At 39.0% G+C, this 22,449-nt stretch overlaps 1 protein-coding gene across 3 annotated transcripts; it reads left to right on the top strand.

Moving 5' to 3' along the window:
* Nucleotides 1–648: 648 nt before the first annotated feature.
* TBC1D7 (TBC1 domain family member 7) lies at nt 649–21,576 on the top strand. Of its 3 annotated transcripts, none has more exons than XM_080339042.1 (9): nt 649–717; nt 2,373–2,547; nt 2,986–3,109; nt 4,471–4,551; nt 7,929–8,116; nt 10,369–10,506; nt 12,182–12,327; nt 20,376–20,505; nt 21,336–21,576. In XM_080339042.1, exons 3-9 carry the CDS (start codon nt 2,998–3,000, stop codon nt 21,420–21,422), a joined length of 882 nt encoding a protein of 293 aa, XP_080195168.1. In that variant the 5' UTR covers nt 649–717; nt 2,373–2,547; nt 2,986–2,997; the 3' UTR covers nt 21,423–21,576. The 3 variants fall into 3 exon arrangements, with proteins under 3 accessions (XP_080195168.1, XP_080195170.1, XP_080195169.1); XM_080339044.1 differs by lacking the exon at nt 649–717 and adding an exon at nt 1,748–1,827; XM_080339043.1 differs by lacking the exon at nt 649–717 and having other exon boundaries at nt 2,200–2,547.
* Nucleotides 21,577–22,449: the final 873 nt, after the last annotated feature.

Here is a 22,449-nt window from a genome sequence, read left to right as displayed (position 1 = left end):
GCATTATCAGTGAGTCTTGCACAGAACTGTACTTTTTGGATCACTGCTCCATATAATTCCATACTGAGCACAGCTGGTTCTGCTAGAACACCCAGACCTCTGGTTGTCACCTTGAGACAGGGGTATGAGAGATGCTGTCATTTTCCTCTGGCAGGCCTCCGTACAGAATTACAGAATGTCCTGAGTTGGAAGGGACCCACAAGGATCATGGAGTCCAGCTCCTGTCCCTGCACAGGACAACCCCACAGTTCACACCATGTGTCTGAGGGTGTCGTCCAGTCTCTTCTTGAACACTGTCAGGCTTGGGGCCGTGACACCTCCCTGGGGAGCCTGTTCCAGTGCTCCAGCACCCTCTGGGGGAAGAACCTTTTCCTCATGTCCAACCTGAACCTCCCTGGCACATCTTCCTGCCATTCCCTCGGGTTCTGTCACTGGTCGCTAAAGAGACCAGCGCCGGCCCCTCCTCCTCCCCTTGTGAGGAAGCTGTAGCCCCATGAGGTCTCCCCTCAGTCTCCTCCAGGCTGAACAAACCCAGTGACTTTAGCCGTTCCCAAAGCTGCCTCACGAAACGCGGAGGAAGAAGGATGGCCAGCCCCCTCCGAGCGCTGAGGCACAGCTCTCCCCAACACTCCGCCCCCACAGCCGCCGGGGCGGGACGCAGCCTGCGCATGCGCCCCAGCCGCTCCCATGTCCTCGCCATGGCCGCGCCAGCCTGCTGTAGGTGCTGGGGGGCGGTGGTGGGGTGGTGTCTGTCACCGGCTCCGCTCGCATCCCTTTCCCAAGCCCCTGCCCATTCCCAGGGCCCCGCGGTCGCCTTCGCTCCCTCTCCGCTACCTGCCACCCCGTCGCGCCGCCGTGACCACCCCCCGCGGGGGCTCGGCGGGACCCTCAAGCCCGCAGGGTGTGTGTGGGGCCCTGTCTGCCCCGCGTTGCCCACAGGGGCGGGATTCCCCTGTGTGTGTGTGGGGAGAAGGGCAGCCGCCAACTGGCGGTGTGATTCCCGGGGCGGGGCGATCCGGTGCCCGGGTGTATCCGGGTGTATCCGGGTGTGGCCGCTGTGCAGGCCGAGGGGTGGGGGAGTTAGGCCAGGGCGGTGCTGCGCGGCCTGCGGAGGCCGGGCCTAGAGCTGAGCTTAGTCTGTGCGCGGGAGGGGCCTGCTGTAAATTGGTGGAAGCGTATTGGCGTCGTGTCTGCCTCTCTACTAAATATTGTACATATCATTGCTGATATTAAAATCACCTGGCATGAGATTTAATAATATGATGAAAAGTGCCGTTAAGACCAAAAATGCATTAATTTTTCAGAGCAAGATGAGTTAATTGTACTTTTCTATACAGAATGCTTGAAGTGAGCTGGCTGGGGATTTATTTTACCCCTTCCGTTTTCAAGTGTATTAACAGTATGTGTGAATATTGGAGCAGTGGTTGCCTAACGTGAAAATATATATCCTAAATTTGGAAGGAGAGAGGAAACAGTGTTCCTTCTTTTTTTCCACTGAGAAAACATACTGCTGGTATAGTGACAGTTTAAAATTATTAATATAGCATTCATTTCTTACAGATCGTACTGTTATTTTTCAAATGGTATTTATTGTTTCTCTTCTGTGACTCTACTGTCAGCTTTCCACAAGTGGTACAGCCTGTTTTCTATGCAGCATGTATTCATATTTATAAAATTTCAAGTATTTTAAATGTAGTTGAGTGCCTGTAGCATCATAAATCTGCTTTTAGATGTGGCTGCAACGTGAGTAGTGAACCCTAAAATACACAATACGTGAACATCACAGTCATTTTCATAAGGATACTGCACACCTGGAATGTCTTGCAAGTAATACAAATGGTTTTTCTGTGTTTTTGAGAGTTTTTGACCTATCTTAGAAAGCATTAATTCAGTCCTTTGCTGGTTTACATTTTTCTGTCTGGTCTTTGCCCTGCTCCTACAAAGCAGTATAAATTGACTTAATTTGAAAGGCAAATAAGCCTAGTGGATATACAAATTTAAATTGTGCATTTTTTGCAAAATGGCCGTTGTTTATAGCTGCAAATGCTTTGCTCCTTTGGTTCAGCAAGGAACAGAAGAATTTAACTAGAAAAGCTTTTCAATGCATCATTCACCTGTTGTTTCTCACTCAAATTACTTTTCTCCGAATTTTGCTGCTTTCGCTGGGCATGAAAGTTAAGATTATATTTAGTCCTATGAGTTACAAACCAGAACTTTCTCATATTTGCAGACCTGCAGAGTAGACAGAATTGATATTTAGAAGGTTGAACTGAATTGAAATGTCAGTTACATTTGTTCTGAAACGTACTCACTGCAATTTACCATTGTTTCCAGTATAGGGCTGAGGTATTAATTTATTATTTTTTTTTTAGTACTGGACTAAAAAGCTCAAGACTGTGGCTGTTATAGCACCTGATAAAAATGTGAACTTTTAATTCAAATCTACAACTTAAGAACAAGCCTACATACCTAGCCATATTCTTTCCTGTAACCTCTGTGCTACTGAGTCCAACATTGGCTTGTCCTTGCTTCTGGTTGCCTTGACTGGTGAGTATGAAACCTGGTGAATTTACTTATCTGTGTAACAGTTGTCGGGTTTCTGTACCCAAAATTTTGTCAGACTCTTGACTGTATTTTTTGTATTGGTTTTGAAATAACATAAAAGACTAAGTGTCTCTCCAGCATTTTTGCTGTTTTTTAAAAAAATAGTATAATTTATTTCAGGATTAACTTTTTTTTTTTTTTTTTTTTAATCCCTGTGTTTCATTTGGGACTTGGATAACTTTAGACCTTGTTTAGACTCAGTTATTTTTATGATGGTCTGTGTTAGCATATGATAAATCTTGGAAGATTTTAATATTCTGTAGGATTTATTAATACTATAGAGACATATGCAATTTACTTTTATTGGTGTGCAAAAGTACTTGACCTTAACACAGTAGAATGTATTCTTGTAAGACTTAAGGATAATTACTGTTTCTCCAGAAGGAATCGGTCATGGCTGACGACTCTCAGAGAAACTTCCGCTCAGTGTATTATGAAAAAGTGGGGTTTCGTGGAGTTGAAGAAAAGAAATCACTGGAAATTCTGTTAAAAGATGACCGATTGGGCAAGTTGATTTCACTGTTTCTTCTATTACTTTGGTCATTTAAGGCTGGGAAGGGAATAATAGAAGACGTTTAGCTGCTGTGCTTAGTATTCATTTAAGTTGTGCATCTTTTACCACTAATCTCTGAGTTATTACTAGCAGTCCTTTGAGTTTCAAAGATCTGAAAAACTGAAAACTATTAAAAGATTTGTCTGCTTGCATCTTTTTTTTTCTTCTATCATTCTTTGTACCCAAGAACCTTAAAGTTTTTTAATGAAAGCTGTTATAATCTGAAAATATATAATCTCATGCTGTTAATTCCGTCTAACCTCAAAACAATTTTGTTAGTGCAGTTGGTCCCTGAGGAGTGCCACATGTCTAACAGAACAAAAAGAGGAATCTTGTCCCTTTAACAAAGCCCTTAATTGTTTTGACATAGCAGCACGATTTACAAAATGTGTATAGAAATGATACAGTTTATTCCTCATGAATTCTAGTGTAGTTTTATTTTAAATTAAGCCAATGTATATATTTTTCAAAGTTGTTGCAGTTTACAGGGCACGTTCTATTCTCAGTTGAAGTATTGGAAGTGTTGGTTGAGAATATATGGTGAAAGTGGGGATTTTGATTTGTTGCTAAGGATTTGTCATACTCGGGTAGATCAGAGAGTCAAACCTATAGTGGAGGGTTTTGATTGCGGGGTGACAATAAAACTGTGGCAGATGTATTGCTAACCCCCTCTCCCCCCTCTACCCCCTTCAGACCCTCCCTCTCCCCCCCTCTCCCCCCTTCCCACTAAGGACAGGTGATCTAGAGGGAAAGAAGGACAGAGAGAAGAGAGTTGGAAAAATTAACAATGTTTTACTAATGCTACTAATAAGAGTAGGGAAAATAATACAAAACATACAAACCCAATCTTGAAAGTCTCAGCAACTGCAGAGCCGGCACCCGAAGTCCTGGATTGGACTCTGCAGCCAACCGGAGCTGGATTCAGTCTCTCACTAGACCTCATTTTGCAGGGACAACTCGCAAGGTCCTCTCCTAATGTCGGCCATAAGCAAAAGGGACGAGATCCTCGTGATCTCCCACTTTTATATGAAGTATTCACGTGAATGGGATGTTATACTCCATTGTTCAGTTCCTTGGTCACCTGTTTCTCATTGCCCGTCTTGCAAGATGTCCATCCATCCTTATGAATAACCTCGCTGTGTTTACCAAAACGTGTATCTGGTTCTCCAGGAAAATGCAGCTAATATGAAGGTTTTAGCTGACAGGCAAAATTCACTAAAAGAGAAACTTGTTTTTTAACAAAACCAGGACACCTATTTATAATTATATTTAAATTTACCTTATTTTTTTTTTTTCCTCTTATTTCCCTACAGATATTGAGAAGCTTTGCACATTTAGTCAAAGGTTTCCTCTCCCATCCATGTATCGTATACTGGTGTGGAAAGTGCTTTTAGGTATGAAATACAACATCTGTGATCCTCTGTAGAAATTGGTATGTAGGAAGGTGGATATTTTCTGGTGTTTGGTGTGTGGGTGTGGTTTTGTTGTTGTTGTTTAGAGAGTTAATGACATGGATTATTCTGTGCTACCTTGCATACTGCTACATATTTAGCCTATTTTTGTATCCACCTAGGATGCACAATGGCAGTTATAAAACAATATTCCATGCACAGTTTTTGAGAATTTTTGCTGAAGTGTACCTGGAAGAGTGCATTTCTATATTTAACTTTGTAACGCTATGCAAGTATATTTATAAAATGGATTCGAAAGGTGGATTCTAGTAAGTCACTGATACCTGAAAATATGCTTAGTTTTGTTCTTAAAATAACAGGCAATTAACTTGAAGTAATGCTGTGCTTAAACTCAAAAAGCTAGGCAAGGTATGGAATGGATGTCTATTCTAAAGAGAAACTTTGTGTTCTCTAAAATCTTGTTTTCTTCTGGTTTTACTTCTGGCTTTACATTGTATTTGCCATTGAAGAAGCTGTGGGGCCAGAAACAAATTACGGTATTCCCAGAAACTGTAAAAACCCCCTCATAAATAGATTCAATTTTCCTTGAAGTGCGTTAATCAGATGACTAATTCACATGTCCTAATGACTTTGCAGTAACTGGTCAAGTGTGTTGAGTGTGCTGGATGTGAGGTCATGTCAGTTAGAGACAGGAGGGGCTGTGGAAGGTCCAGGAGTTCTGACCCTTAAGAGGTATCTGGAGCTTCTGTTAGAGTTGCAGCCTAGAAACGCTGCCAGATTGAGTGTCAGAATATGTGATACAGATCCTGTATATATCTCTTATATGCAGATTTTGGCATGTGATTCAGAGTCAGGAAGATTTGACTCCAGCCTCAGAATGAGTATTTTACAAAACAGTCTTTCTCTGGTTTAGGATCTTTATTTATGCTAGGCGGTGCCATGATCTTGAACACCGTTCAAGTAACTGTCTTCTGTTTCCCTTCTTGGTCTCCGCTGTGTGGAGTTTGAAATAATGTATGGGAAAGGTTTCACTGAGCTTTAAACAATCCGTGTTGGTTTTTTTTTTTCCTTCTTTTTTTTTTTCCCCCTCCAATTTTCTACAATTTAAAGATTGTGGCTTCGTATTCCTGATTATTTGGATTTGTAAGCCTTTTTTGGGGAGAGGTAGTAAATGAACAGTGTGCAAGATCTAGTTCTAAAACTGGAAGTTCTTGGCACTGGTCATTGAACAAACATAATAATCCTACTTGATAAAAGTCTCTGCTGTTTGAGTACTAATTTTAGCATTAAAAAGATCTTTGTACCCTGGGCCCTAGTGAAGTAGTCAGCATCCTTTAAAATATTAGTAGTAGGAAATGTAGTGTAGGAGGTTTAGGCAGGCGACTCAGTACAAGACTTTTCAGCTAAAATTATAATAGCAAAATACAGTCTCTTGGCAAACCTGTAGCTCACTGCAGAGCCAGTGGTTGGTCTTTGATTGTTTTAGATATGATGATTTGTGAATCATATGATAACAGAAAACACCTTCTGAGTTAACTGCATGGAAAACTGTATTGATTTTTTAAATGGATTTTGTATTTTAAGCCTAGAGTGATGTATTTCAAATATGCACACTATTTTTCTGTATACTCCTTGGGTAAACAGAAGTACAAGGAGTTTTGTTATGCTGCATCTCAGCGTTAGAAAAGCTGGTATTCAGAAGGGCAGTGCAAAATATCTCTCCCTAAATGACTGGACTAACAGCCCAGTCCATTAATGGTGAGAGGTGTTACATCTTTTCTAAATAATGTTAATAGTTTAACAAAAGGGATTCTGTCTTGTTAGCAAAGTTGTCTCAGACACATACCAAGGCTCGATGCTGTTCCAGGTTACACGGTATGTCAGTGATGTCTCTATTAACTTCCTGTTCAAGTATGATGGTTTCTAGACATCCCTGTGTTGTTTAAGCTTCTTTTCTGTCTGCCTAAGGTAGTTTTCTGTATTTGAGGAAAGCAGTTGGCAGTATGTACATACAAAGACATGATGCTGACTCTGTTTTTGCATAACGTGAAAGATGTCTTGCTCTGTCACACCTTTTGAAATGCAGACAGGTTTGCAGTTGGAAAATAAAAGATAATTTTCTGTCTGATGTACTTGTTACTAAAACTGAGCCATTTCATGGTTTAACACTTGGCAGGAATATTTTTTTCTTTAAATGAGAGAGAAAATCAGCAGGTAGCCTGTTTCAGAACTGATTTTTGAAGAATACTTTGTTCTCATGGGTTTCTACAAGAAAAATTCTGCTCTGCTAGTGATATGGAAGTGGCTTTTTTTTGCTTTGGTTTATACAAGATCTTATTTCTGTTGAATCCTGTTTTGTTGTTAACATCAGTGCACAGGAAGATTGTGTCTAGAGTGAGGGAATGATTGAGTAAAATGTTGAGCGTCTCTTATGGAGATTGTAAACAGTTTAATTTTCTCTGCCTATCTACTTAGGTACTTTTTTTTTCTTTTTAATTTTTCATCCTAGGAAGCTAGAAAAAATACTTGCGTTGTGCTGAGAAAGTAAAAAACATTGCCTTGCAAAGTGTATGGGTGGTAGTCTTAAGTTTTAATTTGTAACTGATTCAGCCTCTGTGATTGATTTTGTTTCTGAATGTTGTTTTAGAGAAGATTAATCTGTGATACAGTGAGTAAAAATTTTCTAGCAGGTATCTAAGAGTTCGTTAAATAATACTGGAATGTATGGTATCTTTGCTTTAATTAATTGCATGTATATACTCTCTGGTCATCTCAGAGCAAGTACAGAATTTCAGAATGTGAACAGCTCATGTGTATAAAAATCATTCTGCATCCACCTTGTTTTCAAAATAAATGGAAGCTGGGCGCAAATATGCAACTAGTACTGTATTAATAGGTAGCTATAAACAAGTAAGATTCACAATTTAAAAATAATGAAGGTTTGTTGGAAAGGGAGAATAAACCAGTTAAATTATTCTTCATCTATCCCAACAGTGACATTTCTTATTGGCACACTGGTGTGGTATACAATAGAGTCAACTTTCATTTGCTGATAACCTTATAGAAGAGCTTGAGAAACAGTAGTCTTAAGGGTAGATTTTGCCCATGATCAGCTAACATATTACATTTGTTTTTATACATATAATGCTAAGATGCTTTGTTGGTCCATTGACTTCCAATTTTGTAGAATTTTCTGTATTACTTGAGCATGTTTATAAACTAACTGGAGTGCCAGGTCCTATGCTTCTGAAGACTGAAGTTGTAATTGAAGTTGAAATTAGGCAGATCTATTGGAAAGGAAATTTGACTGCTTTGTTTTTTCTCTTTACAGTTGCTTATTTTTGTTTCTTTATTTTTAGGAATTATTCCTCCCCACCATGAATCTCATGCTTTGGTGATGAAGTACCGGAAGGAGCAGTACTGGGATATACATCATGCTCTTCGTGTAATTCGTTTTATTAATGATTCTACCCCACAGGTAGATGTTTTCCTCCGCATACATCAACTGGAATCAGGAAAATTGCCTCGAAACTTGGCTTTTCCATTGGTCAGTTGTCATTTTAAGTCTTTTAAATGCAGTATTTTGTTTAACTTCAAACTCTAAGTCTGTGAGGAACTGAACTGCAAGTAGCCCCACAAGTGCATGTAGGTAAACAAAGTGAGATGAATGGAAAACAGAGAAGTACTAGTGTAAAATAAGGTATTGTAGTCGAAGTGCTTTTCTCTTTTTCTTCCCCTGAGTACTTACGTAATATTTTATGCCATAAGATCTCTTCTGTGTATTTTGCCTGCTAGGCTTCAAGCCTTTTGTACTCTGGTACATTTCAGTTTTCTTTATAGCACTGAAATGAAAATGACGTAATCAGAGCTCGTAGATTCTTAAATGTCTTGGAACAGGGATAATTTAGAGCCAGTACAAGCAGTGATTTATTGCAAATTATGTCATTTATTTACAGTATTTGCTTTTAAATCTAGACTTTAATGTACTGACCTCCTTTTTCTGTTTGTCTGAACTGATTCAGGTTTTTGTCAGGTAGTGCGTCTACTCTGTAGTTTACAGTGTACTCATGTACAGGTAAACGAGTCTATGTTTTGATGATAAGTCTATAGTGTGATGATAAAAACAATGTGTGTATCTTATATGTAAGCCTCTGTGAAAGAGGAGGTGATGAAAGTAGCCATGGGACTTTCTGAAGTGGATTTTATCTTGTATTTAATGTTAATTTATCCTTGTTCGCTCTGGCCCAACTTATTTTGTTGTTGTTTCTTCTATAATAACAAAATTTGACATTAGAACTTTAAAAAAAAGTTAAAAAATAAATCAAGGTTAAAATTAATAAGGAAAATCTAGTACTACTTTGGATTGGATGATTATGTACAGCATTCTTTTGTTGGAGGAGGGGGAGAGTGTTTTTGTGCCCTCACCTTTGCCTAGGAATGTGGCCATCCTATGCTGCATATTTCCTATAGAGAAATTTCCTTGATCTTGGCATGTGATGCAGTGGGCTGAAAATCCATCCCTTTTAGAGTGGTATTGCTTTCCGAGCAAGTGTTTTGTCAGTGCATCCCAGAGCACTAGCTGCTCTCAGTACTGTGATGGGGTTTCATAGAGGTGGTATGTAGCAGATGGACAGTATATTAGTCCTGTAACTTACATTTGTTTTGCTGCAGAAAGCATTTGTTGTCTTTACACCAGCCTGTTTTCAGTTCAGTAACTGTCCCCTGAAACTTGTAAGAGGTAATGCTTGATAGTAATGCAGATTTTTTTTATTGTGGAGGTAGAGGGAATGTAAAGTTGATGTTGGATTGGTCTCAATATTTTAAAATGTTTGAGTCACAAATGACAGAAGTCTGCTAAGTATGTTGTATGCATCTGAAAGCAGAGTTTGAGCAGGGATCTGCGTGTATTGCCGCAGTCCATGTAGTAGAGGCATATCCCGGTAGTATGTAGACTGTCCACACATTTTGCATGAGTTGTAATCTGTGCAAAAGCCTGTGATACTACAGTGTACTGCTGCTGATGGTTACAGTAGACCACACTGTGGATACATACCTGGCTTGTTCCCCTGCCTCTTAATGCAGCCAGTACTGCCTGTGTAAGGAAGACTGTAAGAAACGGGGCAAATGTAGAGGCTTTCCTTGTGCATCCTCCCAGTTTAGACGCTTCCTGAGCTAGCTGTTGGCATGACGTTGAGCTGGTTTAGAGTTTGCCTCCATCTACCCTGTGTGCACTCATACCTTTCACTGTGGTTCAGGCATGCTCATACTTCTGTTAGGAAAGTATATCCTCAGGAGAAGAGATGATGGCATGCCCATCGCATGTTTCTGGTGGGTAATAAGATACTCACCACCTGGAAAAAATATTTATTTGGAAGATGTTTATCTCAAACGAGATGGTTTTCTGTATGTTGAAGGTAGGCATACAGCTCATGACCACATTATTTTTTTTTCGGTATTTGTAACATCCTTGATGAAGGTGTGTGAGGGGCCTGTTTGGCCTCTATCAAGGAACAGGATGACAATTTCTGCTCCTATGCAGTATAAAAATGTGGGGCATAGAAGTAGGATTATCACTGCCTTGTTAGGATGAAAGCAAGACAAGTCTTATTTGTTCTGATTTAATAGGTATCTGTCACCATAATGCAGCTGGTGCCCGATGTTCTATTTATGATGTCAGAACAGCTCTTTGTGTACGCTAATTCCAGTTTGTTTTCCCACATAGCAGGAAAAAGGAATATAAGATGTAAATTAAATCAGGTAGTCAAATACTACTTCACTTTTTTTGGCTTTGTTTTCTAGGAACCTGAAGATGAAGTGTTTCTTGCTATTGCTAAAGCAATGGAAGAAATGGTGGAGGACCCTATAGAATGCTATTGGCTTGTCAGTTGCTTTGTGAATCAGCTGAACAGCAAGCACAAGGATTCATTACAACAACTGGTAAGGAAAAACCCCTTCTTTGTTGTTGTTGTGAGGAGAGCCAGTCATGGAAAGCACTAATATATGGAGACAACTGGAGCATCGGAGATTACACTGTTGGATTCTGTTCCACCAACTATTTTGAGGAAGAAGGGAGGAGTGCTTTTTGTCTTGAGATTGTGCTGTCCTGTAGGACACTTTATCTAACATAACTTTAGAAATTGTTTTTGTTTGCTATATGGGAGTTTTAAATTACATCTTATTTTCTTTTTAGGTTAGCTAAAGCTTGCAATGTATCTATTTGAATTATATTTCTCACAAGTTGGTCACTTAAGTATTTTCTTTATTTTAAACAACTAGAAATGTCACAAAGTTAAGAACATCTTGATGTATGTCTCCTACTTTTTAAGCTGCATCTCTGGCATCCATACGCTGCTCGTTGAATGACAGACAAAGCACAATTGTTTTGCTTTATAAATGGAACAGGGTACTGCAACAGTGTGTTGCAAATTAAGTTACAGTAAAAAGTAGAATAGAGTTCTTTTGGGACTGATCATTTAAATGGTCTCATAGAATATTAATTTTTAATTTCTGTCTTACTAGTTTATAAAATTAAAACTTGATTGTGAAGAAAATGCATACTTAGAAAAATTACAAAAGCTTTTGTAATCCTTCAAAGTCTTAACAGATAAGAAACTTCTAGTTAAAAATAAAAGTATCAGAAGACCCAAGCACTAGCATTCACTGAATGAAAATTTGTTGCAGACAATTATGCATGTCCTTTGTTTTTTATTCTTTTGGAACTAAGAAGTACTTTTAAGCCCACCTGCTGTTGCTGGAGGTGATACATCCAACTATGCCGATTTATATAATTCCTTTCGAAGGACAGGAGCTCTTCTAAAGAAAGTATGTGCTCTCACTACACATGGAGTGCCAAGCATCTCCCTCAGAGGTTTTTGTTTCAGTATGAACGTTGTACCAAGGCTCTGGATGTTAGAATATGGACAGAGGAAGTATTTTCCCTCTTTGACAGCTGGAGTCATTAGCTGTTTGCCTAATTATGACAAAAAGCATAAAGGTACTCCTGAATTTATGAACATGTGTATGGTGTTACGTTAGAATTTAAATAAAAGGAGAATTACCCACATTTTTATGTGGATAATTGCGCACACATTTATGCTTCTAAATATTTTTGATTTTTAAACAAGAAATCAATGTCCAGCTTTTTATATGTTGAACAAGAATTGATTTTTCTGGGTTTTGCTGCATTGTGTGTAGATTTTTTTTTTTTTTTTTGACGTATGGTAAGGTGATTAGGTTTGAGGTGAATGAAACTCAATTTTACTCCTGGAGGTAACAGTAATTAGTGCACATTTAATCTCTGCATTGCTTTAAGCTCTTAAACACCTCCTTGCATTAGGGAATACTGCGTATTTTGGAAATTCTGCTAGTGGTCAGCAGTTTAAGGAACCGGAGATTATTTGTTTACTTAAGTACTTAAGTAGGTAATTGCAAAAATCAGCAACGCTTGTATTTTGGAACATGGTGTTTTTAATTAAATCAATGCAATTTCATTATTTTAACATGTTACTTTATGCCGATCAAGTTTTTGAGACATTTCTTGTCTTCCAGTGTGCATTAACTATGGAGGGTACAATGATGTGAGTGATCTAAAATTTTCCAATTCCTTTCTCAGCCGAAAATGCTGGAGCAGTATTTGAACATCGAAGATAACAGACTCCTGATGCATCTGAAAGCATGTGCTGCAATGAGCAAACTCCCTTATGATCTTTGGTTTAAAAAGTGCTTTGCAGGCTGTTTACCCGAGTCCAGTTTACAGAGGCAAGTTCTCTTATTTAATTTTAGCTTTATGTCATCACTAGGAGGCAAAGAACTTCTGTTTATCTGTAAGATGCTAGAGTTAACTTCATTGTTGACTCAGAAATGAGAAAATTTGATTCGATTCTACTTGTTACTGTTGCAAGGTAATCTCTGTGTGATTATTTCTCACATTGCAATTAAAAAAGAATGGAGTTAAATGTAGCGGCTGATTGTGTTAGACACTTAATGCCTCTTAGGATTTAAAACTCTAAATCCCCACTTAGTGATAGATAGCTGAATGGTAGTCAGTTTTCAGGCTTTTTAACCAAAATCCTTGCTTAGGGATTGTATTGTCACTAGATGAAAAACATTTTGGGAATGTGTACTGGTTTTGGCTGGAATAGAGTTCATTTTCTTCATAGTAGCTAGTGTGGGGCTATGTTTTGGATTTGTGCTGGAAACAGTGTTGATAACACAGGGATGTTTTAGTTATCACGGAGCAGGGCTTACACAGAGCCAAGGCCTTTTCTGCTCTTCACCCCAGCCCACCAGTGAGGAGGCTGGGGGTGCACAGGAGGTTGGGAGGGGACACAGCTGGGACAGCTGACCCCAACTAACCAAAGGGATATTCCAGACCATATGATGTCATGCTCGGCAATTAAACAGAGGTGGAGGTTGGGAGGCGGGGGGAGGCCTGCTCAGGAACTCACTTGGTGGTGAGCAATTGTTTTTATTTGCATCACGTTCCTTTCTTCGGTTTTATTTTCCTCACTTTTTGTTATTTCTTTCATCTTTTCCTTATTTCTTTTAATTATTAAATTGTTTTTATCTTAGCCCATGAGTTTCTTTCTCGCTTGTATCCTTCCAGTTTTTTCTCTATCCCATGGGGTGTGGGGATTGAGTGAGTAGCTGTGTGGTGCTCAGTTTTTGGCTGGGGTTAAACCATGACAGAATGTTTATTTTTAAAAGTAGTAGGGCAGTTTGAGTGTTACAAAGTTAACGAAATAGTGCATGATATCAGGATTCTACAGCTAGAAATAGCTTTTCCAGCTTTTAAAAGGGGAAAATTCTTGTACGTGGTGCTTCACTGGAGGGTTTTTGAAATGAAGCTTGTGTGATTTCTCTAGTTCTGCTGCCTGAGAACTCTTGGAAAGCAGAAAGTTGAAACTAGATGTAGAGAAGCATATCCTTTTTGCTTTAACGATTTGCTCATAGCTGGGCAGGACGTGGCACAAAGAAAACAATGTTTTTGTTTTCAGCTGTCTGATAACTTTGAGAACAAGGTTCAAGGAAAGTTTTACTCCACTATCTCCAGGACTTCAGTGGCTAGTATAACAACCTGGTGTGGAAACAAAGAGCTTCGTAAAATGCTCTTTAGAAAATGCTTTATGATCGTAAGGTTGGTCATAGTCTGATTAATGATGCAGCCTTGCATGTTTATCTGGGACTTCATCTTTCATGAAGGAAAGTGGGAAATGACTGCTTTAAAAAATGTTCGATTTGCCCTTAAGAAAAAATGAGGGTTTTGAGGAACAAGCTATAAGATTAGAAACCATACTCTCTAGTCTTGTACCACCATGGTACCTCTGAGGTTCTGTATGTTTTACTGTCGATGAGGAATATACCTGAGAGAAAAAAAATTTTGAACCAAAACTAAACGATTTGGTAGTAGACCTTTAGGTGTTACGCTTCATGCAGCATGGTAATTATTACATCGCAAGTTTTTCTAATCAAGAGCTTATAAGACTCCAAAATAGTCATTTCTGTGTAGTGGTTGTGCATGTTGTGGTGGTTAAAAGCTTTTAATAATTTTATGGCTACAGAAATTATGTAGGCATGTAGAAAATGTTTGTTACATCCTTAATAACAATTGAACACGTATGGTTTGCCTGCCTCTCTGTGTCACATTTGCATTTTTAAGTTACTTTCAGCCGATAATGATTGACCTTATTTCGTTGTGCTTTTTTTCCATTAAACTTGATGTCTTAAAACTGATGTTAGTAGAAGTGACTGCTCTACCTGGGACTTGCCAGTCTCCTCTTTGCATGTCTTCTAGGAGATATTTTTATTTAGAGCTTATGTGATTTAGTTTTGCTACGAGGTCCTACAGCTGAGAACTAGAGCTGAAAGAGGAATTTGCATCAGACCAGTTTTACTATTGGAAGATTCACTCAGGGTTTTTTAAATTTCTGTTGAAAAACTGAACATTTTATGGAACTGTGCCATCTTGATAGAGTAAAAGAAAAAAATGTAGGTGAAGAATTTTTATTTAATATTTAAGCTTGTCAGAATTTTAGTTTCGAACTTTTACAGTTCATTTATATAGAATATTTTGTCCAGTTACTATACTGTTTAGCATTATACTGTTTTACCTTACTGGAATACAATATTTTGATGGCCTGATTTTTTTTAATTTTTTCTCCATGGAGAAGGTCAAAACACTGACTTTTTGTATCACTCTGGAGTAAAAACAAATTTCATGTGTTTGTACTTCTGGTGGCACAGCAATCCCTTTTCCCAACAATTCTTGTGGGAACATGATAAAAGTGCACTTTTTCTTGCCAGTTTAGGTTTCTGAATTATTCAGTTGTAATCATAATGGCCTCATTTGCTAAGGAAATAGCATACTTCATGGGTAGCATGTGACAGATGAACTTAATTAATGCTTGGAGATTCAGTTTGGATTAGAATCTAGAAGCACGAATGCTTATCTGAAATGTATCCAGATGGCAGTGTTGGAACTTGTGAGAAATGAAAACAGGTCTTCTCCAATTCTCCTATGAGTTTTACTTACTTTTTTTTTGGCAAGTGAGAGATGATCTGAGCTCAGTCTTTTATGATTTAATTTAACTTATGATTTAGCACGGTATTTCTTAGAGATCTAAGGTATTTCTATAAATTGTAGTCTTCTCTGCCAGGCAGCTAAATCTAAATTTCGTGGTTTTCTTTTTTTCTCTCTAAGGTGTACAAGATTTGTATATGCTCTTCAGAAATTTTATCCAGTAATGATGACATGAGGTTACCTACCAGCTTTAGTCCTGACATGCATTGTCATTCAGTTTAAATACTGTTTATAGCACACTTCTCCTAGTTATACCATAGGTAGGATTTATGCATCAGTTCATTAATTTTCCAAGTCCATTTGAATTATAGGCAGGTTTCATGTAGAAGCTTTTCCTTTGAGCTTATGCAGCATCTTTGCTTGCCCTAATACACTTGACGTACTATGCGACAAACTTCTTAACAAACTTCTTAAGGTGTCACATTGATAAAGGAGAGGAGCAGACTGGCCATTTCGAAGGTGCTGTGTCCTCAGGGCTCTGTATCCCACCTGGACAGGATGAGAGGAAATGACCTCAGGTTGTACCAGGGAAGGTTCAGATTGGTTATTAGGAAAAAGTTTCTTCACACAAAGGGTTGTCGGGCATTGGAACAGGCTGCCCAGGGAAGTGGTGGAGTCACCATCCCTGGAGGTGTTTAAAAGACATGTAGATGAGGCTCTTAGGGACATGGTTTAGTGCTAGAGTTAGGTTATGGTTGGACTCAATGATCCTAAGGGTCCCTTCCAACCAAAATAATTCTCTGATTCTGTGAATATACATGGAGTACTTCCTGGAACACAAACCAGCCTGTAGCATAGGCTTGAGCTGGGCAGAAAGGCTTACTTTTCTCCAAAACGGGGAGAACTGAATCAAACCTTTGTTTTTATGCTCACCATTGCCCTATTTGCTCAAATTCTCCAACAGCATATCTGGTTATCTGTTCAGTAAGCCCCATGCATGGGAAACTTTCAAATGGTGCTGTGTGGGCCTGCAGCCAGCCAGCCCTGCTGCTAAAAGTCTGTGTCCCCTTTGTGGCTTCAGCTCTACAGGCCAAATGGCTCTTTGGCTGCCAGTTTATTCCAGCTCTGTCACCCCAGATGATCTAGCTACAAGAGAAGTAGTGCAGCTTTGCAGATATGATTGTGAATAAGCCAGCCATTTTTTATGGCCTGATGCTGCCAATCATGTATCATGCCCCTGGCTAACATTTTTTGCATTCTGCACTGAAGAACTGGGATTAGCGTGGCTGTAATAGCCGATGGCGTGGTGTTAGGTTATTAGCCCCTGGTAGCTTGTTTGTGGCGAAATAGTTGGTAGTTCTGAAATCTTATGGTTGCCTTTCACAGTGACACTACGTCATGTATTAATATATGGCTTCTGTAGTTTTACATCTGTCATCTCCATGTCCTGCATAAATTACATCTAGTGATAATAAGTCATTTATTAGTAGCCACAACAGAAATATGAAAAAGACCTTAAGTTTACTGTGGAGTGGGAAAGCATATTAATGTGCATATGGGCTACTATTATACTATAGATAAACTTAAAGTCTGTTTGCCTTTGTCTAAATAATTGAGCTGCTTCCAAACTCTGGAGACAGACGGGCACAAGATCATGTTATAACATCAGGATGAGATAGTTGGCAAGCCTCATTGTGTCCCTCTGTGTGCAGTTACCATTGAAAGGACATCCAGAAGTGTGTCAGGCAGAGAAGCCAACGTTCGTTCTCTTTAAACATCTCTGGCCTGGTAGACTGGAGAACCACACCCAGGGAATAAGGTTGGTTGTGCTTACCCTGCAGCCTAGGAGGAAGAATTGAGATTAATGACAGTATTTCAGAAGAAGAGGGAGCAGCAGTGCTGTGATGCTTTTTGTATACTACTGCACTGTAGTGGTTGAGGAACCTCAGGAACTGCCTTGAGAACACCATGCCTGCACACGTGCACACACAGAGTAAGTTGTATCATGTCTACAGGAAAAGCTCAGTGAAAAGTGAATGGCTTCATTTGCAGAGTCCTTGTTATGCTCTCTACCTGCCCAGCTTCCTGTTTATCTTTCCTTTTGGTTGTTGCTACTGTTTCACTGTTCAAGAAACACCTACAAGAGTGCTCCTGTGGTTAATTGAATACTTTTATATTTCACAGAGGATGATAATCACAAAAACTATAATGAATTTAATGTATACTTTCAGCATTCCTGAGTAGGGCTATAGGGTGCAGTTGCCTGACATGTGTTATTTTCCCATCTCTAGGAATATCAAAAAACAGGTAAAAAGTTGCAGTCTCTGACAGTATTCTCTTAAATGTTTGCTGTTATTAAAAAAGTCAAAGTAGAACACTGTCTTATCAATAGACATACAATGTACAAAGGTGTCTATATTAAAATAGAATAATCAAAGGAAGTGTTTCCTTGAAACTGCTGTGGGTTTTTTCCATTCTAAGTAGACACTTTTCTGACACAGTTTGTGTTGCTATTCCTGGCTCTCGTGACATAGACAAGGTGCTGACTGAGGGTCAGTTTATCAGACTGTCACACAGTCATTCCCCTGTTGCTGTGGCTAGTGGAGTTGGATTGAGAGTAACAATAGCTGGAAATGTTAAGGGGGATAATACTGCAGCAGACACAGCTGGTTAGTGCCGACATCTCATCCACTTTGCTATGCACCCCCTTCCAAAATTTGTTAGACACTGCTGATTTAGATACTGCATCTGTTTTGCCATTGTTAAAAAACATTTGTTCTGGAATCAGACTAAATAATGCAGGAAAACATTGGAGTGTTTTCTGAGCATGAAATGTAACCCAGTGTAATGTAATTATGGAGACAGAAGTCGGGAGACTTGGAGGCAAACCGATGAAAGATGGCTGGATGTTTTATGTTTCATTAGTTTGTATTTGAATTAACATGAGCTTTAATATGAACTTTAAAAGTCTATTCCTGTTTCTGAGGTGGGCCACTCTCTGTTATTCATAATTACAGTTCTGATGCCCATGGAACACACTGGGAGTGGTTCTTGGGTTCTAAACAGATGGGTTTGTGAAGGAAAATGTATTAGAAGTAAACAGGCATGACCTGGACAGTGTGGAACAGGGATATGGTCTCAGTTTTCTCATAGCCTTGTTTAAATCTTCTAGACCTGACTTCAGCGTCAATGTGATATTTACCGTGATCACTTGTCCAGGGATGCTTGATCCACAAAAGCAGCATGAAAATTTTCATCTTGGATTGTTTATTGTTCCTGTCCATATGGGAATTATATTCATTTTTAATCATAGCAAGACAGGGAATTAAAATGAAATTGCAAAAGGCAAAGAAATTGGCAGTGCCTTTTTTGCCAATCTGTCCATGTGGGTTTTTTGTTGGATTCCATCTATTTAAGAGTAGTCCTGAGGATATCACATATTCACATACTCTTTCCCTCATTTCTCCATTATAAGTTAATTTCTAGTCTATTTTTTTTTTGATGAATGGAAAGGCTCTGGAAATAGTGTCAAAAGAGTTATGTGAATAGATGGGTAAGAAACTGATGAGGAATTTATTTGAGTCACGGTGTGAAAAATAAGCGCTGTGTAGGGGCACATCGGGAGTTACAGAAGTTTTTCACAAAGAATCACAGAAACATTAACGTTGGCAGGGACCTCTAGAGATCATCTGGTCCCACCAACCTCCCTGCTGAAGCAGGGCCACTTAGAGCTGGTTGCCCAGGACCATGTCCAGGTGGCTTTTGCATTTCTTCAAGGATGGAGACTCCACCACCTCTCTGGGCAACCTGTGCCAGTGCTTCGTCACCCTCACTGTGAAAACATGTGTCCTGATGTTCAGAGGGAACCTTCTGTGTTCCAGTTTGTGCCCATTTCTTCTGGTCCTGCCTCTGGGCACCACTGTAAACAGCCAGACTCTGTCTCCTTTGCACTCTCCCTTCAGGTATTTATAGACATTGACAGATCACCCTGAACCTTCTCCAGGCTGAACAGTCCCAGCTCTCTCAGCCATTCCTTGTAGGAGAGATGCTTCAGTCTCTTAATCATCTTCATGGCTTAGCTCCTTCTTGTTGAAAGGTATGAAACCCACTCTTCGCTCAGCTGTTAGAGTTCATGTTATGTCTGTATTGTGTTCTCCTGGTACTCCAGGCTGAAGGACAAGTCCTTCTGAGAAGGTCATATATAAATTGACTTGTCTTTGGAAGAAGAGCACTCAGATATCCAAGTTTGTAGATGGGCTGTGGAAGATGTTTTCCAGTTGGTGGTGTTGTATTCAGAGATGATGGGGCATAGTAGGTGATCTTTGTCCCCATGTTTTTGTTTGAAGGAGAAACACTTATTATATAAAAAGTGCCCAGAAGGAACAAGAACAGCAATCCTCAGAAAGTCTTTCTGACACATCTCTTAAAATTCAAGAGCTAAAAATAACGCAAACCCATAAAAGCTGCCATCTGACAGATGGTTTCACACTGGTTTTGGATAATCCTTCATCCCGACTCTGTTGAGTTGGGCCTGAGATAGAGCTGCTGGCTGAAGGATGATTTCCTATTGTTCCAGACTGGTTTAGTAGTACAGATCTCCTAATATTCATTGAAGTTCTGTTGCTGAAGTACTTGCTGCTTGTGGAGAACTGTCCTTCAGGTTTTATTAAAACTGCAAGGTCCAGATACACTTTCATACGAGTGGTAGGGGTGCTTAGGTAATTCTGAGAGTGGGATGGATTGAAAGGCTTAATAGTTGTTCCTTGTATCTAATTTAAACTGTATTTGTATCTCATACAGCAATGATCTGGACTATTTAGCTTCTTGAGATGTAGTAGTTCAGTATTACATCCTTTGGAATTTTCAATCTACTTAACTGTTTGAAGAGTGTTGGAAAGTGTCTTTGTTAAGTGTGCTAATAAAATTTGGTTCCTTTTTTGTACTAGCAAAAATTCTTACTGTTACCATACACTGTAGAATAGTTGTCACAGTTCAGGCTATTGTAACAAGATTTGATTTCTGTATTTGAGCTTGTAAACAGTTCCATTTCTAAGCCAGAGCATACCATATCAATACATTACTGCTTGCCATCACTCTGCTCTGTATATATTTAGGAGCAGATAAAATGTCTTATTTACCCTGACCTGAATAATTCAATACATTGCTGTTATTCATATATGTAATCGGGGAAAAAGAGGATCATACAAAGGCCATTCTAGCAGATAAATAAGCAGATAAGCACTACAACAATACTTAGGGTTTTTTTGTTTGTTTGTTTGTTTTTTAGAGTTTGGGACAAAGTTATTAGTGGGTCCTGCAAGATACTTGTTTTTGTTGCTGTGGAGATATTATTAACCTTTAAAATGAAGATAATAGCACTGAATACTGCAGAAAAGATTGCACAGTTTTTGGAAAATGTAAGTACTCTCTTGTGCTTTGCCTTACTTTTTGTGGCGTGTGAACGTGTTAAGGCCTATAAAGTCATTTGCCTGTTGCAAACATACCATGAGATATTATTACATTACTTACTGAGAATAGTCTAGTAGTACCAAGGTGGAGAGAGAATGCAGAGGGATGAGAATAAAATTTTTTTTGGTACCAGGAGTTAGGGCTTTTGTAGAAGGAAATTAGTTTTTGGCTTTGGAGGAATGTGTCAGCTATGTTTGTACAGATTTGACAATATTCCTTGTGATACTAAAGTGTGTTTGTGTGAAAGTGCAGATGAGGTTAGATTAGTTTTTTTGGAAGCTCCTTACAGGGTTGGTTTCTGGTACCTTTTTTGCTCCTTGCCTGAGTGTGAATCTATGAACTTAAGGTATGTTTTTTTGTTGCTATAAGGATGGGATCATAAACCTGACCCTGAACTTTCCTTCTGTGAATAGTAATGAGTAATCAGAGTTGTAGGATCCCAATGTAATGTAGGTTAGTTAGATTGCATACTTTTGTAAGAGTGGATGGCCAGTGTAAGTTCTGCCTGATGTCCGATTAAGGATGTGTGAAGTGTGAGATGCCTGTGTGGGCCTCTTACCATTTTGTAAATAAAAACTTTTTGTCTAAAACCCGGATGCAATATGGCACGTGTAGGATGGAGGCATGGTGGGATGGTGGGGCAGGGGGATGCAATTCTAGATTAGTTGTCCTTTATGTAAAGAGATAAAATCTGAACTGGAAATGTAAAATCTTTATTTTAAACAAAACAGTCCAAATGAAGTACTCTGACAAGGCATCTTGACCTGATCTTTTGCAGATTCCTCAAGATAACACTGACGCTATTGTCAGCAAAGCTGTTGATTTGTGGCGCACACACTGTGGGACTCCAGCACACTCAGTCTGAGAACGTTCTTCGCTTATGACAGCTTGGGAAAAAACAGATGTTTGGAAAGACATTTTGCCAATCTTCCCCCATCCTAGTGTGATGGCCTTCATTTCCTTTTCTATGTAAAGATACTGTTAAAGCAGTTAATAGCATAGTGATCAATATGTAAATATTTTTCAATAAATACAGATAGAATGAAGATACCTTGTGGTGTTGTGATCATGTCCTGGGTATTTCTTGGCCAACCAGCCAGTATTCTGATTGCGCAGTGTACTCTCTGGTTTTGGGTAAGTGAAACTTAACTCTTGAAGGAAGATAAATAGGTTTTCTTGTAGTCTAAAAATGGTTTTGTATGCCAGCCTATACTAACTAGTTACTACTCAGATGTGTTTTTAAGATGAGTTTACTAAATGTTAGTCTGTTGGAACTCTTTGTTGAACAAGCATGCCTTTGCTGGAAATGTAAATGTACTCTATTAATACTGTACATTTTCAGGTAAGTGTTCTGGAAGAGGCCTCACAAGTTTGAGGTAGAGGACATCACAGTGACCAGGGGCGATTTGCTTTTCTGAAGTGTCTTTAAATGATTTTTATCTGTCAGCCAGCCCTCTGTGGCTCTGTCCCCTTCTTTGTACTTCATGGAAGATCCTCCAGAAAGGTGCATCTGTCCTATCCTAAAATGTAACTTTGGACAGGGATGGAGAAAATCAGTGGGATGAGTCAGTATAGTTCAGGATTACAGACCAGTAATAAATAATGCCTCTGTTGAATGTTTGGCTCAGACACTATACAGAGAAGTTTTGCATCTTTACTACATTTATTTGCTGTGTCTCAAAGTTGTTGTAATTTGATTCTTGGTTAGATTTCAAGATAAATTGAATACAGAAATATAATTTGTGATGTAAGTAAAAGTAGAGTGATTAGCCATAGATAGAGGTTTGGTGGAGAACTAGTCTTTTTCTTGTAAAAGTGTAAAATTCTATTCCTACATCTTGCATAGCCCAGGGAATCACATATGAAAATGTGTTGTGTAGAACTTGCTTGAC

Source organism: Nesoenas mayeri (genome assembly GCF_963082525.1).
Source record: "Nesoenas mayeri genome assembly, chromosome: 2".
In the NCBI taxonomy this organism is placed as follows: domain Eukaryota; kingdom Metazoa; phylum Chordata; class Aves; order Columbiformes; family Columbidae; genus Nesoenas; species Nesoenas mayeri.
Note: the sequence above shows the minus strand (reverse complement) of the source record. Positions and strands in the feature narration are given on the sequence as shown.